We start from the raw sequence: 25,039 nt of genomic DNA, 5'->3' as shown, positions 1-25,039 counted from the left end.
AGATCTAAAGATCCACCAAGTAATGGGAGGAGACTTGGGAAAGAAGGGGGTGCTGGGGGCACCCCAGCATTTACATAGTTGGAAAAATTGGTGCCCAAAATAAAAAAATTCTGTATAGTTCTAGATAGGTTCATTGCTGGTGGAGATAATGGTAGGAATGCTAAAACGTTTACCACTGACTCTTCAATGACTGGCCTACCAGAATTAATTTTACAAAAACCGATAAAAAACAAACACTACTAGGACATTTATATTGGCACAACAATTCCAAGTCAATGGGATCTACAAGTGTTCATTAATGCCCTGCATCTGAAACAAAATGCTAACTATAGTCACCATTTTATACGGAGGTAGATAGTTTTCAGTATAAGTCAATAGTTAAGTGGTAAGAAGCACTTGCAAGTTAAAAATCTGAACTATGAAATGCATGTTAAAAATGGTATTTTCTCTAGTTTCTCCATTTCTCTAGTTCGACTGACACAGCGCTCCATAAATCCTAACTACTGGGTTATATGGCCTCCTCCGGGAGCAGGACTAGGTAGAACTAAAAAGATCTGGCTATGCCCATGGGCCATCCTCAGCTTGGTATACAACCCCCCCCTCTCTGCTCTAGTCAATCAGTTTAGTAGCAAGTAGTATTAGAAGTACCAGAACTTCATAGAAGAATGGGTGCTGTGTCTGTCGATGAATCGATGAATTCAGAGAAATGAATTTTACAGCAAGTATAAAAATCCCATTCTCCTTCGTTCATCAACTGACACAGCACTCCGTAAATCACTACTAGGGGGACGTTCAAAAGCAGTGCCAGAAGGAAAATGAAGGGTGGGGAAAAAAATAACCCAAGGCTAAACATAAGGAAGGAGAAAAACATTGCTAGGGCCAGGAGATCTCAGCCTCACTTCTGACTGGACAGATTAAAACTGGATTAACTAGAGCAGAGAGGGGGGTTAAATACCAAGCTGAGGATGACCCATGGGCATAGCCAGGTGTTTTTTTTTCTGCCTAGTCCTACTCCTGGAGGAGGCACTATAACCCAGTAGTTATGATTTATGGAGCACTGTGTCGATGAATGAATGAGAAATAACACTCATCTGGTGATAAAAAGGAGACATCACTCATTTCATTATTCATTACACTAGAATAGTAATATATATGAACAAGTAAATCAAATCCCAGGTCCCCTATACAATGTCAGTTACAGAGATGATAGTAATACTATGAAAATGCCCTAATAAATGCAATAGAAAATCAATCAATCATTCAGAGGAAAATAATTAAATCAAAACAAAAAATAAACTATATACTACAATGTGGTTGACAAGTCACTGCAGCCCTTTGAACAGCAACTTCTCATTAAAATCTAAGAATTTAAAAATGCAAAAACTTTGCTAAAAGTAGTTAAAAATGGACATCGTCACATTCATGCCCAAGACTAATTTTATTAAATTTAGGTAAAAAAAAAAAAAAAAAAGATGCTTTTTCAGATCTTGAGGTACAAGATGACTTCTTGAATGTTGGTGATCTTAAGGTTCTTTTGGTGATCTTGAGGTTCCTTTGCCCATGTTTTATTTATCACCGTGTTCAAAAAACATGAAGTCCTGTACAGGAGAAAAAAAAAAAAAATAAAAAATAAAAACACCACACCTTTTTAGACAGTTAAGTAACAAAAAAAAAAAAAAATCAGCCCAATAATTTTGGAGCATATGTTGTAACCACATATACTATTAAACCAATCAGTGATTAGTTTATCAAAGCATTCAGGGTTAGTAGTCTATTAATTAGGGCAACAGAAAAAAATTCTAATGTGAAAAAGGAACATTAAAGTTTTCCTTTTACCAGGTTAGATCAGATAAGAGTACTGACTGTTGATTGGTTCTGGTTCTGGTCATCACATTGCCCTTGCTTTAGATTTAAACCAACAGATGTTCGACTACATTTAACCAGCAGGGGGCACTAAAGTTACATAATGCAAGGTGTAACCGAGCACAGGTTTTATAGACGGCTGGTAAATGCAATTTTCTATTCTCCATTCCCAGTTAGAAACAATTTTTTCTTAATATTAGTCCTGTCAAGAACCTGGAACTTAAATTTTCTTTAAGGCTGGGTTCAAATATATGTGAATTGGATGCGTTTTTAACCGCATTAAATTTGCAAAACATGCGAGTGTGATCAGCTTTCAATGGAGTTGGGCTCTCACACACGGAGTGGCTGGGATGCGGTTTTGAAAAAGGGTCCTGTGTGTTTGTGTCCCGTTTAGTTGCAATTTCTGGGAAATTTTTTTTCCTGAACCGGTGACAGAAACGCACAGTACACTGGACTGCAAACTGCAGCCGTAAATATGTGAAACCAGCCTTAATGTTTAGCAGACCACATCTTGTATACAGTACATATATAGGTCTTCAAACACTCCCAAAGTTAACCCACACTTTTCTAACTGGAAAATCCACCAACCAGGCTTAAAACCTATGTTATAAGCAAAATACCCATGTAACCATTTGTGCCATCAGCCAACAATCCCAGTTTGTGTGATGTTTCTTTACCCCTTTCAGAATAATGGGAGTGTTTTTTAAGTGCTGTACTCAACTATTGTTTCCCCAATCACCTGGGAACATATGGTACCTGTACATCAAATCATCCCAAGCAGTGGCGTAGCGTGGGGGGGTGCAGGGGGGGCCACTGGCACCGGGCGCAACATTTAGGGGGGCGCATCCCACGCCCGCAATCGGCGGGATCAAAGTGTCCCTTTATTCTGAAGTTGCCCGGCACCCGCCCGCACTCCACCTCTTGGCTCAGTGGCCGCCGCTTTGTGCAAGAAGAGCGGCGGACCGCTGAAGGTTTCATGCGGCCAGGGGGCGGGGCTGGTCGTGGATGAAGATGCCAGTCTGTGGCTCGGTGCATGTGCAGCACCGCTTCCGGAGTCTGCCCCTGCTGTCCGGCCGGCCACCGACATGCCGTTTCTCCCCTCCTCGAGTCGCCAGTGTATTGGCACAGAACAAGGTAAGTGATGTCTTGCCTGCCCCCAGGGCCCAGGGAAGTGGGGGGGGGGGGTGTCAGCGTAGGGGGGTCAGTGTAGGGGAAGTGGACATGGGAGGGAGGGGGGGGGGGGTCAGTGTAGGTGTCAGTGTATGGGGGGGGGGGTCAGTGTAGAGGAGGGTGTGTCAGTGTAGGGGGGTCAGCATAGGTGTCAGTGTAGGTGGAAATGTAGGGGGGTCAGTATAGGGGTCAGTGTAGGGGGGTCAGTATAGGGGTCAGTATAGCTATTAGTGTAGGGGTCAGTGTAGTGGGGGGTCAGTGTATGTGGAAATGTAGGGGGGGGGGGGGAGTCAGTGTATGGGGGGGGGTCAGTGTATGTGGGAATGTAAGGGGGTCAGTATAGGTGTCAGTGTAGCTGTCAGTGTACGGGGGGGGTCAGTGTAGGTGTCAGTGTATGGGGGGGTCAGTGTAGAGGAGGGTGTGTCAGTGTAGGGGGGTCAGCATAGGTGTCAGTCTATGGGGGGGGGGGGGGATCAGTGTAGGGGTGGTCAGTGTATGTGGAAATGTAGGGGGGTCAGTATAGGTGTCAGTGTATGTGGCGGTCAGTGTATGGGGGTAGGTCTGTGTAGTGGTCTAGTAGGTTTGTGTAGGGGGCGCAAATTACTTGCCTTGCCCCGGGTGCTGACAACCCACGCTACGCCACTGATCCCAAGTCTTCCACATTCCCAGAGGTGAACAGAACATACAGTACTCCCAAATACTCAGGGCTCATGCAAACTGATGCAAATGCAGTGTTTTTATGAATCTGAAGAATGCTGTATAGTATGGAACCGTGCATAAAATCAGTAAACTTGCCGTACACTTCGATCCAAAACAATTTTGTGCTTGAGGTCCTCTCGACCTCAAGCTCAAGCATGTTATCTATATGTACATTTGTGTATACAGTTCAAAAGCACTCTTTTGAAGCGGCCTGTGTCCTAGCAGCAGACAGATGCTGGGTGGCCAACATCCTTAAGAAGCCGCCTGTATCCCAGCAACAAAAAGCCATGTATGCTGTACATGAGTAAACATTTCTAAACACTATTCTGTGTACCAACTACAGCATTTTTATACTGCCAGCAGAAGGAACTCCCGCAAACATTTACTGTGCAAATGAAAAACTTCTGGTTGAAGATAAGGAAATTGCATAATGTACCGCCTGCCTTTAGATGTGACAGCTGCATTAGTTCTTATTTTTCAGTATTTACAGCAGGTGATCCTGCCAGTAGCACATTTCTTGTCCTAGAGTGACAACATTCTCTCACTGTATGAGTGTTAACCTAGGACAGGAAGTAGGTTAGGCCTACAGAACACTTGTCCTCCCTTTATATGGGCTATTGTTTGACAATCAACTGGAAAGTTGGCAGTTTTATCCAAAACCAGGTTTAAACCTGTGCAACGCCATGTACAGCAGACATCTGATAAAAGGTTTTGAGTGGCAATTTTTTATAATAGAAGTTAAACTGGACAGCCATATCCCAGCAACCTTTGAAGGCTGTCTGGCAACCAATACAACCCACCCCCTTTCTGCGTCTCCATTCGCTTAATGTAATGTAGTAGGGTCAGGGCAATCCATTATGGAGGAAAAAACAGCCCCCCCCCCCCCCCCCCCCAATAAAGCCATTACATAAATACCAAGCAGAATTAGTAATCAAATAAAATCACTAACACAAAGGACCTTTGACATGCCAAGTCTGCAAAGTTGTATTTTGTGTTTAGAGTGATAAATCTTCAGCTTCCCTGACAGCAAAGAAAAAAACTAATAGGAGAACCACCACAGCAGTTATGTTTTTTAAAGGTTTAGGCTTCAGGACCATTATTCTAACCCTTTTCTTAAGACCTAGATAGCCATTAACCGAGCACGCAGCCAGTGAATAGAGAAAAAAAAAAAAACACAACAACAGTTAGAACTACCTCAGTGCCTTAAACAAAAGGACATGAATATCCTGCATGTCATCATGAGTCATTACTAAAATTGTCAACACAAGTAGTGGAGGTTGTATAAAAAGGGCACTGGTTCAACAGGGTGGTAGATCCATTTTTTTCCCCCGGATTTGGGTTCAGGCTTGGGTACCCAAAGGACAAGAATCAGCAGGGCAAAAGACGATGTGAAAATTTTGGGTAGCACAAATTAATGATTTCCTTAACAGATGTGCTTGCTGCCAGAGAGTAAACTGTATATAGAATCAACTACATACAGGATACAGCGCTGTGTTCTAGCAGCAGGGGGAGATTGTGACATTATCCTCCCACCTTAGAGGAAGCTTCATATTAGTTGATAAATGGGATTTTTGACTTACGGTAAAATCCATTTCTTTGATGTTTGACAGACACAGCTCCTGGTATTCATAACCATTGTGTTATACTGCCCCCCCCCCCCTACAGGAGTGGGACACTAGGCAGAAAATAAAGTTCTGGCTACACTAACGGGCAGTCCAAGGGGGTATAATCCCTCTGCTAAAGCCACTCTGGAGTTATTCTCCCGACACTGCTTGAAACAAAACCGAGTGGCTTTAGCAGAGGGAGTATACACCCTTGGACTGCCCATGAGTGTAGCCAGAATGATGGACACAGCAACCCACCCCTCTGGAGTTATTCTCCTGACACTTGCTTATAACAAAACTGAGGGGTGGGTTGCTGTGTCCATCATAAACATCAGAGAAAGATTTTACGCCAAGTCAAAAATCCCATTCTCTTTCGTTCATCGACAGACATAGCGCCTGGTATTCATAACCATTGGGACGTCCCAAAGCAGTGTTAACATGGAGGGGTGGGAACAACCAAAAAATTCCCAAGGCTAAACATTAGCCAACCAGGGAACAGGAGCTCAAACAAACTGAAGCCCACCTGAAAAAAAAACACTCTAAACAGTAGCCTGCAAAACCTTGCTGCCAAAGGAAGCATCTGCAGATGCCAACATATAAACTTTTATAAAACTTTGCACCAACGACCAGGTGGCCTCCTTGCAAACCTGCACCACTGACAGCTGATGACAGAAGGCCCAGGACGCACTAAGCACCCAAGTAGAGTGCGCCCTGACAGGGACAAGAGGAACCTGACCCCTAATGGAATAGGAATGAACCACCATCTGTCTGATCCATCTGGAAATGGTCACAGAGGAAGCAGATAACCCTTTGAGGTCCGTCCATGAGCACAAAGTGTCTGACTTCCTGAAAGACTCCGTAGCTACCAGGTACACCCTAGTTGCCCAGAGCAAATCCAAGGCATGCAATGCAATTTCCTTCGGATGTTTAGGCCTGGGACACAGGGAAGGCAACACAAGGTTGTCATTCAAATGAAAAATCAGAGACAACCTTTGGAAGGAACAGACAGGGGCAAAGAACCACCTTGTTCCTGCGAATCAATAGAGAAGGTGGTCAGAATAACACCTCCAGTTCCGACACCCTGCCCGCAGAGGTGATGGCCACCAAAAAAAGCCACCTTCTGGGACAGCGCAAGTAGGGGAATATTTTCAAAAAGGGAGGCTTCTGTCGGGCTGAAAGCACCAAATTGAGATCCCAAGGAAGCAATGGAGCCCGCACTGGAGGGACCAAATGTCGGACACCCTGAAGAAAAAGGTACGCACCAGTAAGTGTGTGGCCAAAGGTCCTTGGAAGAAGACTGCCAAAGCCGAAACCTGGCCCTTGATTGTACTCCAGTCCAACTTCCGTTTCAATCTCCTGTTGAAGGAAGGTTAAGATCCGAGCTAAGGAGAGAGGATGAACGCCAAGTGACTCACCACGCAATGAAAGTCTTCCACTACGATGGTAGATCTTCATACAAGTTAACTGCCTGGCGTTTAACAGTGTAGGAATCCCCGATTTAGGAAAAACACATATCCTTCAGCACCTGGCATTCAAACAGCCAAGCCGTCAAAGCCAGCAACTGTAAAGCTGGATGGAATATCAGTCCTTGGGATAGCAGATCCTCCCCAAGAGGAAGCTTCCAAGGAATGTCGGCAACCAGCCACACCAGATTGACGTAGCAAGCCTAACGAGGCCAGCCCGGAGCCACTAAGCTAACCAGAATCCCTTCGGCCTCAATCCTGCCTAGAAGTCTTGGTGGAAGCTTGAGAGGCGTAATCAGCCGATAATGACCCCACTGGTCCACCAGCGCATCTGTGGCGTCCGCCAGAGGATCCCTTGATCGAGCCACAAACCTCTGCATCTTTCGGTTGAGCAGAGACGCCAACAGATCCACCTTGGGGGTGCCCCACCAGAGACACAGCTGATGAAACCCCTTCGGATGAAGGGACTACTCCCCCTGGTCCAAAGCCTGCCAACTGAGGTAATCCACCTGCCAATTTTCCACCCCAGGAATGTGTACGGCAGACAGGGCTGGAATGAACCGTTCTACCCATCTTAGAAGGCCGGCTACCTCCAGAGCCACCAGGACATAAGCCATGCCCGAGGCATTGTTCGGCTGAATGCGCACTGGACAACCCTAAAGATGATCCGTCCAATGATCCAGACACAGTCTGGTCGCTTGGAGTTCCAAGACATTGATCAGTAGTCTGGACTCTTCCAGCACCCAGATCCCCTGAGCAGAATGCTTGCTGAGGACACCTCCCCAGCCAGACAGGCTTGCATCCGTGGTGACCACTGGCCAACAAGGGGAGGAAGGATTTCCTCAGCCGAAGCGCTGGAGAATGAAACCACCACATCAGACTCCCTCGTTCCCCCGACTCCGCTAGATTTGATTGTCCAGAGACTGAGGAGTCTTGTCTCATTTGGTCGGAATCTCCCTTTGCAGGGACCTCGTATGGAACTATGCAAACTTAACCGCTTCAAAAAAGGTAGACACCATCAGACTCAGCAACCGCATGCAAGTCCAGTGATACGACAATCTGTTGGACAGCAGGAGGTGCATTGCAGCCTGAAATTTCTGGAGTTTGTCTAGGAGGAAGGAGCACCCTGGCTAAGGCTGAATCCAGGGTCAGGCCCAGATAGTCCAGATTCATGGACAGAGCTAGATCAGACTTCTGAAAATTCAGAACCCAGCTGAACTCCTAGAATTTGTATTGGGATCTCCAGGTTTTCCACCAGAGCAGAGGGAGACAGTCCCAAGTAGCCCAGTACTGCAATCCCCCATTGGCATAGCAAAACTAGCCCTGGGGCTAACACTTTTGTGAAGACCAGAGGCGACAAAAGGGTAACACCACAAACTGACAATGCTTCTCTCCCACAGCAAAGCGGAGAAAAACACTGGTGACTGGCACATATTAGAATGTGAAGGTAGGCATCCTTGATATCGCTAGAGGTGAGGAAATCTCCCTGACACAGGGATGCCACCACTGTTCGAATGGATTCCATTCTGAACTTCTGTACCCGCACAAAGCAGTTGAGCTCCTTGAGGTCCAGAATTGGACGCACTTTGCCTTACTTCCTGGAGACTGAACAGGTCTGAGTAAAAACCCTGAAAACTTTCCAAAGTCGGAATCGGGACAATCACCCCTTGAAGGAACAGGTCTTGTACCACCCCAAACAAGCCCTGCAAGCAGTCTGGGGGCAGGTGCAAGTTGGGAGGAAAAAACCTTGCCCAGAGACAAGAGCAAAACCATCTTGTAGCCAGACCGAATGACTTTGCGGACCCACTTGCACCAGGGATGTCCATGGAACCAGAAACCAGCAAAGATGTCCCCCACTACCGATACAGGCGAGAGAGCACCTTCACGCTGAAGGAGCCTTGTCCACAGGTCAGGAGAAGCCTGATCTTGGCTTACCAGGCCAGGTTCTTTTGGATCCCCCTGTAGAGGCCCTGAAAGGCTTCCAGGCCTGGTCAAGTCGAAAGAGAAAAAGAAAGAGAAAGAAGACCCACATCTACGAGGTTCCTTGCTCTTAGTAGCCTGCGGAAGAAAGGTACTCTTCCCCCCGTGAGACCTTTAATGTCATCCAGGGAAGCTCCAAACAGGCGATATCCCTGGAAATGACGGTCAGTCAAGGCCTTTTTAAGTTTAATCCGCAGCACTTGAGCCAAAAGACACGCCGAAGGACCACTGCCAAAACCGAGCCGAGCCATATCCAAAGAAGCATAAACTGCAGCCCCTTGACCAGCTAGTCCACCAGTTCGGCAGAGGCAGGGGGGAGCTGTTCCCCCTCCAGGTCACGGGGTAAGCACTTAGCCCACTTGTGGCTAATGGTGTGGTGAATACCGGTCTCACTGCCGAACCAGCCAGAGTTTACATATTGTGGGCCACAGCCTCTGCCTTCCGATCAGTCAGATCCTTAAAGGCCGGGGACTAACTGAAATCATGGTTGCTTTGATTAATCTGGAAACCAGGGGGTCCACCACCAGTGGAAGAGTCCACTTAAGGGACTCCTCATTGGGGCAACGCCTAGTAAAGCGCTTAGAAACCCAATGGGCGACGCTTTGCTCATCCTCACTCTTTAGCGTCAATTCTGTGAAAGTAGGCGGGGAAAGGAAACACCTTTGCTGCCCTGGATGGCTTGTGAGTGCCAAAGGGTACATGTGCCTCCATTGCAGCTTCAGCTGCGTCCTCCATCTTTAGGGTCTCACGCACAGATAAAATCACCCTGCCTCCACCCCAGGAACAGTGGCCAGACCACCCAAACAGCCCAAGCATATTGGGGGGGGTGGACTCAGCAAGGGGGGTGCCATAGAGTAGGAGGGGAACCCGGGGGTCCGACCATCACAAGGAGGGCCCAAACCCTCCAGGGGGGATAGCTACTCCCCATACCAGGAACCAGGCGGGCACTGCTCTGGACAGAATCCCTCTCCCATCGACATGGGGGGCTGTCGGCCAGAACGTACGCTGCGACTCAGGCGGTGACCCGGCCGTATGCAACCTCGCGAGGAGTTTAACTCGCAGGCCAGCCCCTGTTCAGCGGAGCCATGTCGCAGCTGACCTAGCGCGGAGCTGAGGTCTGCGCGCGCTCACAGGCCAGACTGGGGTAACTAATGGATCTAGATTATCCAGCCCTTCGCCAAGTCCGGCAGTTGATTGTAGAGCTCTCAAGAAAAATCCAGGAGAAAAAAAAAAAAATTGCCAGGCCCAAGGATTGAACTAGGTCCTCGTTCCTGACTAGGCAGAAAAAAATAAAAAAAACTGAGTGGCTATAGCAGAGAGGGAGTAAACCCCCCTGGGACTGCCCATGGTTGTAGCCAGAATACTTTTCTGCCTTGTGTCCTACTCTTGTAGGGGGGCAGTATAACCCAATGGTTATGAATACCAGGAGCTGTGTCCATCAATGAACAAAAGAAATACAAGGTTTCTTGTGAATGGTAGAGCGCTCAACCCGATTAAATTTTGTTCTGAGAGCGTGATAGGGAGTCTGCGTCCTGCTGCTGGAACACTGTATCATACCTTTCAACTTTGGAACTTGACAATGAGGGAGACCAAAAGGAGGTGAGGGAACTTGCGCCGTGACAAAAAAAATGGGTGCATTCAAACTATTCGCAGTGGGATGGGCTTCAACGGCAGGGCCCCCCCCCCAGGCAGGCGAGAGGATAGGGGTCACCGCTGGCAGGGCACTCCGCATAGCTCCCATCCCTGCACAGATATCCTCCTTGGCTCTTTTGCACATAAAACAGAACTGAAATCGGTTTCTCTTTTCACACAGCTGTAGCTGATGATTGTGTCACACTTCTGACCTGTGGAATTTCTGGCTTTAGTCACCAGCTACACACAGTGCATGAAGAGAGAAGAACACTGTTTACTTGTCCTTTGCTTCCGCACCTGCTTGCAGTTCAGGTCGGGAGTTTGTCTGCAAGATTTTCCCTGCATCAGAGTCACTGTTCCATCCAGCATCTGTACTGAAAGGAATCCCACAGGATGAACAGCACGCTTTACTAATTGGCTGAGGAGGCAGTGGGAGGAGGTGCAGCCTGTAGGTTACACCGTCTGCTACCTCCTCAGCCAATGGGTAGCTTAAGCTGCTTCAGGCCATCACCCTGCAGTATCCCAAGTCCCGGCCTTCCCGCACAGTGAACAGGCCGGGAAAGCGGGACTGATTTTATAAATCAGGAAACTGACTGCCAGGCTCCCGTCCTGGTCTCGTAGCTGAAGTAGCTTAGCTGCTGCACCACTGACAGACGCTCTGGCCCCTATAGTTCAAGGGAATCTATGGTAACATTAAAGCCTATTTGAAACCCTGCCCCAAGCCTCGTTTAACATCATGGTTACTGTAAAAAAGATACTTACAATGAGAAAACAGGCACCAAGAACAACAGCTTTCATTTTCACATCAAGATCCATAGGGAACTGTACTCCAAAGTTGTCAGCATCTGTAAATACTTCTTTTACATATCCTGACCACTGCTTGGAAATCCTCCCAACCACAGAACTTTCATCCAGGGACTTCAACTGAGGAGGAGAAATCAAAGATTATACAGACAAGTGCTCTCAAACAAATGGCATTACATATATGGAACATTAACACCTGTAGCAAAATGCTTTTTGCAGCACAAAATACAAAAAAAAAAAAAAAAAAAAAAAAAAAGTGCAATAACCCACAGTAACCAATCAGGCCTCATCTTTCAAGGATGAAATCACAGTAACTGAAAGCTGTTACTATGGGCAAGCTTAAAGTGGTTCTAAAAGGCCTAAAGTTTTATTTTTTTTTTACCTTCATGTACTCTATGCATGAAGGTAACAACTTCAGTATGCAGCCCCCCACCCCCCAGCTCCCGCTGCTGTCAAATCACAGCCAGTGAGGGAGATGTGTGTCTCAGCAACAAGCACGCACAAGTGCTCCCATAGCAAGTGGCACTCAGAGAAGAAGGAGGAGCCAGGAGCGCCGGAGGGGGACCAGGGCTTCTCTGTGCAAGACCATTGCACAGAGTAGGTATGTACAGAAAATGAAAAAACCCACCACATTTTACCCTTAAGATCACTTTAAGCCAATTTTTACCCACAAATCAACACAAATGCATACCTCAAAGTTCACATCAGAGCAGCATCTACATGGTATACAAGGTCCTTGGATCTTCAAAACATCTTCCTCCCTTTCATTTTGAATTGTAAATTTCGGTAAACAGGGATGCCAGTTCTGTTTCACAAAGCCAATTGTTGTTCCAGGAGGAGCTTCTACTTGTAACTATATATGTATTAAAAGATAAATAAAATATTATTAATCTCTACCTATCACAGTTTTTTTACTGAATACAACAAACTCATGCACAATGCCAGTCTTGATAAATCTTAATGTAAAAAAAAAAAAAAAAAGGGGAATATTCATCACAGATAATAACAAAGTGACAATCTTGTGTAAAAAAAAGTAGCTACACACGGGACAGGAAAGTTATGTGATGACTATAGATAAGTCAATTGACAAACTAGGTAAAAAAAGGACTTGGATACATAGCCAGTGCAGATTACAATTAAGGAGGACCCATTGTTACAGAAATTTGGGAGCTTCAATTGCAGATGTGATCTTTAACCCTCTACTGATGAGAGCTAGCCCATCCTACCAACTCCCAATTGCTGTAAACAATGACCTCGAACACACACACACATATATACACATACACATACATATATATATATATAGCAGTAATGTGTTAGAGCCCGCCACATGTCAAGGATTGAGCAAGTCACACCATAGCCCTACACAACTAAAAACATGATTTGATGCGATTTATCTTACCTTCTGCAGACAGCAAGGGAAACAGCATGAAGAACATCTGTATGGTCTGGACAGTCTGATTATTTCACGCCCTGAGTTATCAACAATGGTAATGACAAAAGACCGGGCAGGACCACAGAAATTCCGAGTACAACAATCATTTTGTTCAGCAGCAAAGTACACTCTCTGGCCCATGCTGTTCTTTATTTCATATTTGTTGTTCGACTCATAGCCAATCAAAGCTGAAAAGAAGGTTTAAAACAAAGGTTTAAAAAAAATGTTGTTCGATATCTGGGAAGAAAAAAAAAAAAAAAAAAATCAGATGAACTAGTAAAAGTGTTGTGGTAGAAAATTGAACTAAGACGTTGCTTGTACACATCTGTTGAGCCCACTAAGGTCACACAGAAAGCATTGTTTTTTATGTGCCCCGTTTCCACCATGTCAAATGCATCAAAATAAGCAAGTCTTTACAAAAAGAAACCAGTGATATATTACAACAATGCATCTCCCCAACCCTCACTGCCCATGCACAATATATACCAGCACATAGGGTTGGCATGCAAACTGGTGCAAAAGAGCCCTTACATTTCAAAGATTGTAGAATGGATGGGACTCTACTCAGCATTGCAAAGGCAGTACTCCATTACATAACAGCCTGCCCTCAGCCACAAGAGAGATGCTGTATTTTGATGTGCATCTCTAGACAAAACCCAACATGGGAAGGGTTTAAATTAGGGATAGACCGATATGGTTTTTTCAGTACCGATACCAATATTTTGGTCACAATGCATCGGCCGATATTTTGTAAATTTAAAGTTTTGAAAAATAAGATTTTTTGACACAAATCTGGTCCTGAACATGGTAATTTTGGTTTAATGGCTGGCACAGGGCCTGTGGGCGTGTATATGGCTTTGATACACTCCCGACACCAGACAAGGCTGTCCAAGGCAAGGGAGGCAGCCTAAGAAGGCAGAATGACATTGATTATCGGCAGGGCCGAAATTTTAGTGGTCGATCCCTAGTTTAAATCCTTGGGGCTACATCCTTGGCTGGACAGATTCATGCTCTTAATCATTTCTGGTGACCAATGTCACTGGGACAGAAAGGAGTGGGAAACCAAAACATTTTACAGCCATCACCAGAACTTGGGCAAAGGGAAATCTTTCAATGGCAACATGTTCTGGTGGCAATTGTCGAAAAGGATTTCACCTCACTTTCTGCTGAGACTTTGGAACAAGAAGTAGAGAAAAGCTTGTCAATGTAACACAAAAGGTTATATTTAGGATATATTAATTTCTTAAAGTGGAGTTCCACCCTATTTTTATACTTACCTCCATCTTCTCGCTCCGGGTCACCTGAAAAAGAAATGGATAATCGCATATTTTTTTTTTTTACTTACCTCGTAGCGAAGAAAATATACTTACCTTACTTCCTTCTTCCTCCTTCCTCGGCCCGTCGTCACTTCCTGGCTCTGCAATGATTCCTGGGAGCTGGACGTCATAGCTCCCAGGAATCATTGCGCCTGCACCGGCCCCGACGTCAGTTCCGGGTCGTGCGCGTCATCCCCTTCTAAACAGCTTCTGGGCATGCCCAGAAGCTGTGGAGGGATGACGCGCGCGACCCGGAACTGACGTCGGGGCCGGCGCAGAGCATCGTGGGACCAAAGAAGGCGGAAGAAGACGTGCTGGCTTCAAGCTGCCCACATCTGAGATGGCAGCGCTGGACAAGACGTTTGCAAGGTAAGTATTTGTCCTAACAGGTAAGTGCAACCCGGGACAGATCAGAGGCTAGCCATTGTGGAATGCACTAGCCCTGACTGTACCGGGGGTATTAAAAAAAAAAAAAAAAAAATAAAAATCCAGGGTGGAACTCCGCTTTAAAGTGTATGTATAGCCAAAACACTTTAGTGCTGGAGTCACTTTTTGTCTTATGCAACTATCCCTTCTCTTCCTGTCCCAGAGATGCATCAGGATGTTAGAGGCTCCCAAAGTGAGGGAATTCCCTTCATGGATAGCTGTTCCCAACAGGTGTCAACACCACTTCTATACACTTTTTACATACATGTAAAAGATCTACATGTTTTTGCTAGATAATTACTTGGAACCCCCAAACATTCTACACATACAGTATAAATATAAAGTGGTCCATATAGTAACCTTGGTGGCGAGTTATTCACTTTAAGATCACCACAGGACAAGGATCACTGTTTGGAGGAAAAAAAAAAAAAAAAAAAAGATTTAAGCTCCAAATATGGAAAGGTTTCTTCACAGAAAGAGCTGTGAAAATGTGGAATAGACTCCTCAGGAGTAGAGTCTGACCAGCTCAGTAGATTTCTTTAAAAAAGGCCTGGATTCCTTCCTAAATGTATACAATGTAACTGGATAACATTTATAGGTACAGTTTATCCAGGGAATATTAGATTGCCTCTTTTGGGGGGGGGGAAATCAGGAAGGATATTTTTCCCTTGCTGGAGCAAATTAGCATGCTTTGCTGGGTTTGGATCAACTGTGTGTATATAGGATTGTATATATTTTTTCCCCCCTTTTATTTTATTGTTTGAACTAGATGGACTTGTCTTTTCTCAACCAGACTAACTTTGTAACTATGTTCGCACTAAGGACACTTTTTTTTTTTTTATTAGATAAACACACAACTAAATTTTTTGTATTCACATTATTGCTATCGCAAGGGATGAACAGCAGCTCTTCTGACAGCATGGGCCGTGACAGGTCCTCTTTATGGAGAGATCAGGCTTTATGCAGCCGATCAGACTGATCCATCAGTTGCTTTCCTGGCCACTAATGGCCAGGTTAACAGAGCCCAAACCGGAAGTGACTAAATCCCTTAGCTTCCGGTCTTCGGGGTCAGAGAGATGGAGAAACATGTCAGTTTCTCTTTCTAGTGCCACTGCTGTCAGTTCGCTCCTAGGTTCTGTGGTCAGACAGGAAAGCTACCCCCAGAAGTGATAAGAGTGGCATGAACATGGTATGGTTGTTGGCACCAGACAGGCTGGTCTGAGTATTTCAAAAACTGCTGATCTACTGGGATTTTCACGCACAACCATCTAGGTTTTACAGAGAATTTTTTTTTTTTTTTTTTATCATCATCATCATCATCATCATCATCATCATCATCATCATCATCATCATCATCATCAGACAAAAGGAGAAAAGCTATCCAGTGAGCAGCAGTTGTGTGGACGAAAATGACTAGTTCCAGATGGCAGAAAGGTTCCAGTAACTCAAATAACCACTCGTTACTACAACCAAGGTATACCTTCTCAATGCACAACAAATCAAACCTTGAAGAAGATGGACTACAACAGACAAACACAGGATGCCACTCCTGTCAGCTAAGAAAAGGAAACCGAGGCTACAATCGCACAGGCTCAACAAAATTGGACAATAGAAGATTGGAAAAACGATGCCTGGTATGAGGAGTCCCAATTTCAGCTGCGAAATTCAGGTGGTAGGGTCAGAATTTGGTGTAAACATGAAAGCATAGATCCATCCTGCCTTGTATCAATGGTTCAGGCTGGTGGTGATGTGATAGTTGGGGGGGGGGGGGGGAATATTTTCTTGGGACACTTTGGGCCCCTTACTGCCAACTGAGCATCATTTAAGACCCCATGGCATACCCGAGTATTGTTGCTGACCAGGTCCATCCCTTTAGGACTACAGTGTCCCTATTTCCTGATGGCTGCTTCCAGCAGAATAATGCACCATGTCACAAGAGATCAAATCAACCTTAAACTGGTTTCTTGAACATGACAATGAGTTCACTGTACTCCACTGTCACCAGATCTCAGTCCAATAGAGCTCCTTTGGGGAGTAGTGGAACAGGAGCTTCACATGGATGTAGGGTCGACAAATCTTCAGCAACTGCGTGATGCTTTCATGTCCACATGAACCAAGATCTCGGGGGAATGCTTCCAACACCTTGTTGAATCTTTTGCCTTCAGAACTGCCTTAATTCTTTGTGGCAAAGCCCCCCTCCCCTGTCCAACCCAGTACTAGCAAGGTGTATGATAAGCAGTCGGTGAGGGTGTGTTTTTCCATATATGCACGCGCGTGCGTATACACACACACTATGCAGTGTGTGTTATGGTCTCCAGTTTCTCTTACACAGTGTGTCTTAAGGCCCCAACAACCAGAACACTTAAACACTCCCAAATTTTCTTGCTCCTGCAGTTCAGAGAAAACCAATTAAAACCAGGCCTCCTATCTGCCTTTACTGTTTTTCGCAACAGTCCTGATAGCTGGAATTTCATATTTCATCCTCTCCAATTTACTTAATGGCTAAATACTGCCAAGTCAACACTTGAGGCTGGGTTCACACTAGCTGCGGGTCCCAGCAGGGGGGTCCAGTGCGTCCCGGTTATTCATTTCAGCTACGAATCAGATCCATATTTTTGGCTGAATTCACACAAGATGCTTTTCCAATGTGGATTGTGGCTGCCCCAGACCTGTGTGAACCGGCTCCATTGAGAGCCCCATATGGAAGAAAAATATATTTCCAATATTTTTTTTTTTCTCCCTAAATATATTGGAAATATATTGAATATGGCCAAAATTGTAGCATTTCAAATATATTTCCAATATATTTGGGAAAAATAAAAAATGTTTTTTTAAAATATATTTTTCTTCCATGTGGGCACTCACACTCTTTTCATGCAAATAGGATGCAGGCAAACCCACATCCATGTCCCATCAGTGTGAACCCAGCCTAAACGTTCGCAAGAGCGGTACAGGTTGGAACTCTCAGGGTTTAACAGTTTGCTCAAACTAGTATTAACCCAATAAAGTTAACATAGCATACCTTCCAGTAGCTCCACTTGCTGATGGACAAGTAGTTGATCTATCTGCAACAAAATATTTTCATTACAACTTTACAGGGCAAAATGGATTTATAAACCTAAAATTTGTAAGCATCAAGGATTGCAATGACAAACTTTGAGCCCTTACTATATTCCAAATCTCATAGGTTATTTGAAGAATTGCATTTGGTCAACTGGCTCTTCAGTAAAAACGTTATTTTTGGGTAGAGTGGGGAATGGTTAGAACAGGTCAGTTTTTGTTGTGGTCTAAGGGAATACTTCCAACTTCCAGGCCTTGAGACAACAGGAGTGGAATTCTACACACAAAAGGTACAAAATAATTTCATTAATAGTGCTCAATCACAACACTTGACTTGTTACAATAATGCAAGGCAACATACAATGTGTGTTGTGGTGCCTTGCCAACAGCACCCGATTACACATATACTGTGGTGCACCATAATGCACAGATCAGAGGAGAGGATTTTTTGGTTGGTCTGGTACAGGAAACCTGTGTAAACAAAAGCTTCCCATTTACAAATCAAAAAACAGGCCATTATGTGGGTGTCTAGCTAGGTTTATAAAAAAAAAAAAAAAAATAAAAAAATAAAAAAAAAAAAAAAAAAAAGAAGAAGAAGGAGGGGGGGGTCTGCACGTTAATTGAGAGGACCTTGGTTTCCTTTACTGCTGTCTGAATGCTTTGTGATCCAAATGCCATGCATAGCAACGCTAAAGGATAAATACAACAACTTTGAACAGCAATAGGTTTAGCATTTTGTGGAAATGTGTAACAATTACTGAATCAATGGGTGATTAAAATGAAATTTATTTAACAAACACCATATGTTCAGTGGTAAGGATATTAAATGTTTGTAGATTCTAGTGCAGTACAGCACTGACCATGAAAACTCATGCACTAGGACATGCATGGCAGTTTTCTTGATTGAGCTTGATTTTCAGTATACAGTAGACTTAAGCACCTAAACAAGATGTATCCATGGAAGGTTACACATGTGAATGATCCCATTCATCCTGCTTTAAACTATTACAGTTACTATAACGTTTATATAGGGGGGGGGGGGGGGGGAAATTGTATAAGAAAATGGTTACACAAAGACAAAGCACAAACTCTTCCATAAAGAACAGTGACATGTGCAACTAGGACATGTGGAAATAGAACCACTTACCATACTTAAATATTCTAACCCTGGTGGGCAGTTTGGGTTTGCTGGAGGTGCTGGCATCCATGCAGAGGACGGGCCACCTGGCCCCATTGGCTGATTTTGTACAGGAGGGCCTCCATATGGGCCATAGTTCGGTTGACCTGGAGGGCCTGTTGAAATTAAAGTTTACACTTACAGACACTATAATATCAAAATAAAGATTGTTGGTTATATTAGATTTGTTTTTAAACCCATAACAAAAAAAAAAAAAATGGTACAACTGGTTATGTTGTACTCGTTTTAATTTTAGCCACTAGTTCTGCATTAGATTTTTTATTTTTAAACCAATTCTAAAATTGACAGGTTTTGGTAGGTACCCACTCAACTTCCGGGTAAGGTCGCCGCATGGCAATCTAGGAAATATCCAGCCCCTCTTCTTAACCCCGCCCTGTTGCCTTCTGGGACCCGTTTGTCTCAGGAGACGGAAGGATCATTCAAAAAGTGCAGCGCAACACACATGCACAGTAGGAAAGCAGCTGTAAACCCTGAAGGCTTCACTGCCGGTTTCCCTTACTGCCAATGCCTGCACCCAAAGCCGATAAACAAATCATGGGATCCCTGGACAGACAAGTGTCCTTAAAAGTCAGCAACTACAGCATCTGTAGCTGGTGACAGATCTTCCCCAGGCAGAGCTCCGCTTTAAAAGCAGAACTTTACACATAACTTAATAAAAATGATGTTCTTTAGCGAGGAACATACATGCCACGATTAATTATGCTACCAAAATTAGTGTGGGCTATAAAATTGCCTCTAGCATTGCTCCCGTTTCTTCTTGCCAGAAGCTACCATTTTGCTGAAACCCAGAACCCCTTGAACAGCAGTAAATCATAAAGCAGATTTAAACCCTTCAAATTAAAAAAAAAAAAAAATAAAAAAACAGGGGGGGGGGGGAGCCAGGATTGCCAACTGTCACATTTGCTTTTGTCCAAACTGTCAAATGACTAGCATCAATTGATCACTGTGCAGATCAAAGCAAAGCAACTAACTCCGCTTTTTTTTTTTTTCCAAAGAAAGAAAAAAAAAAAAAAAAGCGAATTGGGTAGGTTGACGAAAAAGGATGAAAACGGATGTTAAATGGTTAATCCATTTATCCATTCGCATCTGTCCATATTACACAGACGTCATCTTTCATTTCATCAGCCTCCCATTTACCCACCAAAAGCATTTCCAATACTACATCTGCTTGGTCTTCACTCTTTATTAGGTGGGAGAGGAAATCTGTGGTGAAAGGGTCTTTTAGATTTGCTCTTCCCATGAAAGCATAACCTAATGGTAATGCTGCATGTATCCATTACAAGACCTACTCCCAGGGAAAAAAGATTAGCTACAAATTATAGTGCTTTTCCTTTTGTCTATTAAAGTCATTAGCTTGTAAAAGCACAGCAGTATCACAGTCCAAATAGATAAGATTATGGTTTCACAACCACAGATCTGGTCTTGGAATGTGCTCTACATTTACTAATCAACGTCATCAATTCACATTGTACTGTCATGGAAGAAAAGCATTTGTTGTAAACATGCAATATATAATGTTACTATTCAAGCATGAAGCAACTCCCATTTCATAATGCACTGAAAAAAAAAAAAAAAAAAAAAAGAAGTTGTTGCTCGATTACTTATTCCAGTAATGACCATCAGACAGTATTTTAAAAACATGCTAAAGCAGGAAATTACTTCAGTTAGGCAAAGGAAACCATATAATACACTTCAAGCTATTAGGCAGTAATTCTTGTGTAATTAAAAGACTAGGAAACACTAAAAAGGTGCATAAAACAACTTATTTACAGCTGCTGAGTTCTCAGCATATTTAGTTTTAATGTCAAACTAAAGAGCTTCAAAAAGATAAAAGGGAGACTAAAAGCTGCCTAAAAAAAAAAAAAAAAATAGTCTTCTTATTTTGATTCTGACAGTTTTGGGGCAGCCCTAGGTAACCCTAAAACATAGTGACTGAACAGTTAGAAAATCATTTCAAATCCATCGTTTGTGTTGAATCCTAAACCTAGTTCAACAAAAGTTACACAAGAGTTAATGACCTTTTCTACTCCCTTACATGAATGTTTAGGCCTACCATCTTGCCTCTCGTGCTTGAGCATTGCATCCTGGTGTAGCACCCTCCTACGTTTGTGCTAGTGAGAAAGTTTAGTTTTAAGCCTCGTATGCTTAACAGAAGGTCTGCAGGTAAATCTAGATTGTTCTCAATCGGTTAGTAAGGTCTGCTCATTGTGCTTAATATGCGATTCATTGTGTCTAGAGAGTTTCACACTGGTACAATAGGGATGCATGTTGGACAGTGGGAGGAAACCTGACAAATGGCTACATAGGCTTTGATACAGTCCTGGTGATTGACAGAGGGCAGGTTGCCTCAGTGCATTCTGGGATACTGTATAAAAGCCAAGAGCACATGTGCTGCAGGGTCTTTGGCTGGAGAGCAGAGTCCTGGGGGGATGGGTTGGCTGCCTTCTCTGTAGCAGTGGCATGCGGTTGTCCTGAGGACTGGAGGACCCTATGAGAGAAGTTGAACCCAGAGGCCAAGGAGGCCTGAAGATAATTACAATTGAATTTGGGAATTAACAGCCTAGTAGGTTGTGCATAGTTAGGAGTATCCCACTACTCCTTCTTGAATTTGGGAATTAACAGCCTAGTAGGTTGTGCATAGTTAGGAGTATCCCACTACTCCTTCTTGAATTTGGGAATTAACAGCCTAGTAGGTTGTGCATAGTTAGTTTGGAGTATCCCACTACTCCTTCTCCTATCCCCTATTTAAATAAACACAAAACCACCAAATACCCCTGGACTGATTATTGAAACGAGCCAAAGAAGGAGAACTAAAAGAACTGTACTTGGTAACTCAGGGGGACCCAAAAAGTGGGTTCTGGAAGTCCTTAAAGGGGCAGGGCTACACTGGTAAAAAAGGGAGGTGGTCACATAGCGGCCACCACCAAGAGGAACCCCTACCCCTCCCGACAGAGGAATGGTGGTTTGTTCATTCTTAAAAACATAATCAGCCTCTGCTCCTAAATCAGCCCATACATTAGTCATTTCTTTCATTCAGCCAGAGAGTTGGGGAAAAAAAAAAAGTTGGTGTGGCAGTAATGTGGATGGAGGAATCCTTCCTGCCAAGTTTTGCATTCTGACAGCAGGGAGAATTCAGCACCACCACCCCACCCCCTCCATAGCCGGCAGCACTGATTGATAAACACTCAGAGTGGTTGTACTGAAGTCAATTAGTACAACCAGCCTGCCCATACAAGGATTAAAATTCTGCCGGTCCCTGCACAAAATGTATAGGATGCAAGACCTGCTACTGGAAACACAGGTGATCATCTGAAAGCTATATTATTTCACCTACCTTAAACTGAATTTCCCCAAATAAAAAACAAATAAATCTGTAACGCTTACAAGCTTGCCAAGACCCAAATCTCCTAAATATAGCATTTCCACCCCCTTCTCCTACACAAAGATCAATTAATGAAAACATCTATGTCGTACACCCATTTCCTCTCACTAATATACTTCTTTAAATTATGGAAGCCAGGCCAAGAATATTCTCCTAGCGTATTATGTCCTTCCTAAGCCTTTTTATCCCAAATAAAGCCACATATAGCAACACCCACCTTGGTAGCCACCTGATGGAGGCGGCTGATATCCATTTGGAGGAGGGTAATATCCCTGCGGTGGAACAGGATATCCTGCAGTTGGGCCCATTCCAGGCTGATGGTTTCCATCTGAACCAGGTATGGGGAGAAATATACATTTATAAACCCATTTTTACGACCATGTACTAGTACACAAATTACATCCAAAACGTTACAGAATTCAGTAATGCAATAAAGTAGATCTCCAACAATACCAATATGATTTGTGGTAGTAAACGAAAAGGTTTCCTGCATAATAACCTACTTGTGCAATTCTACTAGATAATGTGATCAGTTTTGTTACAAAAAAGTGGTAATTTTCCAGAAAATCTATTTTTAAAAATAACCCTCTATACATGCAATGACTTTTCCTGTACGCAGTTTACTACCATTTTCAGGAAGGGTGGCCTATAAAATGTTACCCAAATTCACATAGCAGGATAAATCTGACATTGCTCAATTTCAGTACATCAGTGTATGTAAAGCCCAACAATGCCCTCTTTGAAAGTAAACCATTATAAACAATTCTATCGGTTTGACAAGTTATTAACAAGGTTATTAGCTCTGCCTAGTTTGCCTCTAAACTACAGAACCTACTCTCCACAGCATGGAAAGGGGAGGTGGAGTTCAGTATTGTTATAAAATTCCTGCCCTGTGACTTCATAGACAGTGCTGTCACACCACATTTAACAGGGCAGATACCACTTATTACTTCACACTTCAAATCAGGCCTATAACTAAGGTGAATACAAGTATAGTTGTGCCACAGCCCTTTCACTGACCAGTCAAAAGGCTGGGGTGTGCTGACCCCCGGGGCGATGCCTCTAGCTGCAGGTATCACCCCAGTACAATCAGTTCAAGTCAACATACAAGTACGTCAGTTTGCAGGAAGTGGTTAAGAAAAATAAAAAAAAACACCCACACACAACTTTACAATTACTTTGAGTGGAGTTTAAAAACCAGAGTTGCTAGAAGGTTATTAGCTTCCAAGAATCAGGGGCAGGACCCTGAAAATTCTTCAGTTGGCAATGCACACCAAACAGCGATAGGTGTATCATGCCAACTGAAGTGGTGTGGATAAAAGGAAATGGGAGTAGATTCTCCTGGGTTAGGATTTCAAAGTAAAAGTTGGAATAGCTTACCTTTCATCTCCATGTCGTCAGAAATGGCCAAACCTATAAAAAAAAAAAAAACACAAATATTACAAAAATATGCTAATACAGTAAGACACATTACTTAACCGCTTGCCGCCCGCCCGCCGTCATATGACGGCGGAGAGGAGCGACCATTATCCTGGGCCGCCGTCATATGACGGCGGCACTTTAAGCAGGGCTGGCGCGCGATCGCGTGCGCGCCGCCCTGCACTGCCGGTGTCGGGGTGTCCCCGGGACACCCCCCCGTCACCGGCAGGGGGGAAACAGCCAATGGGTGTGGCTGTTTCCCACGTGATCGGCTGTGTTCCAATGACACAGCCGATCACAATGAAGGCGCCCACTAGATGACCGCGCATGCGCGATCGGGAGCGCGCAGCGCGGTCATGTCGGTGGCACTGTGTTCCGTAGGAAGACAGCTGTCACCGGCGGTAGTAAACAGTCACTGACAGTGACTGTTTACTATGTGATCGGCTGTGAATCCATTCACAGCCGATCAGAAAATGTAAACAAAGAGCAGTAACTCACTGTTACTAGCTCTTCTCCCCTCATACAGTTTCCAGTATGAGGGGAGAAGAGCTAGAAATAGTGAGTTACTGCTCTGTACACATGTCACAAAGTAAAAATCACACAAATAAAAGGTCCCCACACAGTCCTCAGCCCCCCCCAATGTCACCTGTCACCCAACAGTCACCTCATCAGTGCCCAGAAATTGACACCCATAACGTTCACATGTGAGCGCAGCGATCGCAGGCAGAATCACTGCGATTCTGCCCGCGATCCGGAAATCATTGCAAATCGCGGGACGCCTGTGCGTTGCCCCTGATTTGCAATAGCACCCCAAACGCTGTGCGATGTTGCCGCCATTTCCGCCTCCCGAATCGCGGTAACATCGCGCAAACATCGCATGACGCCCAAAAAAGGTACAAGAGTTTCTTTGGAGCGTCATGCGTTGTTTGCGCGATGTTACCGCGATTCGGCAGGCGGAAATCGCAGCAACATCGCACAGCATTTGGGGTGCTATTGCAAATCACAGGCATTGCACAGGCGCCCCGCAATTTGCAATGATTTCTGGATCACGGGCAGAATCGCAGTGATTCTGACCGTGATCGCTACGCTCACATGTGGACATAGCCTAAAGTTCACCGGTCACCAGAGACTGCCATCAGTACCGCCGTGCACCATCGCCCGTCACCTGTCACCCATCAGTGACCATCGCCGTCACCTGTCACCCCATCAGTCATCGTCACCTGTCACCCCATCAGTCATCGTCACCTGTCACCCCATCAGTCATCGTCACCTGTCACCCCGTCAGTGACTGTCATCTGTCACCCCATCAATCATCGTCATCTGTCACCCCATCAATCATCGTCACCTGTCACCTCATCAATCATCGTCACCTGTCACCCCATCAATCATCGTCACCTGTCACCTCATCAATCATCATCACCTGTCACCTCATCAATCATCGTCACCTGTCACCCCATCAGTCATCGTCACCTGTCACCCCGTCAGTCATCGTCACCTGTTTGCTATATACATGCAATCACTTACTGACCGCCTAACGACTATATGCGTCGGCCATTAAAAGCTAAATACTGGGGTTATGGCAGCAGAT

The 25,039-nt window shown here is 44.5% G+C and overlaps 1 protein-coding gene across 1 annotated transcript; it reads right to left on the bottom strand.

Moving 5' to 3' along the window:
- Window positions 1-1,565: 1,565 nt before the first annotated feature.
- On the bottom strand, window positions 1,566-23,441 carry LOC309548887 (phospholipid scramblase 2-like; the record flags this gene model as incomplete). The annotated part of the gene is made up of 8 exons (XM_082248815.1): window positions 23,413-23,441; window positions 22,250-22,360; window positions 18,600-18,745; window positions 17,415-17,457; window positions 12,618-12,838; window positions 11,907-12,068; window positions 11,174-11,335; window positions 1,566-1,598 (listed from the first exon to the last, which is right to left on the bottom strand). The coding sequence occupies exons 1-8, from the start codon at window positions 23,423-23,425 to the stop codon at window positions 1,566-1,568; spliced, it is 891 nt and encodes a 296-aa protein (XP_082104941.1). The 5' UTR covers window positions 23,426-23,441.
- Between the last annotated feature and the right edge of the window lie 1,598 nt (window positions 23,442-25,039).

This window comes from Pelophylax lessonae (genome assembly GCF_965119305.1).
Source record: "Pelophylax lessonae genome assembly, chromosome: 3".
NCBI lineage: Eukaryota > Metazoa > Chordata > Amphibia > Anura > Ranidae > Pelophylax > Pelophylax lessonae.
Note: the sequence above shows the minus strand (reverse complement) of the source record. Positions and strands in the feature narration are given on the sequence as shown.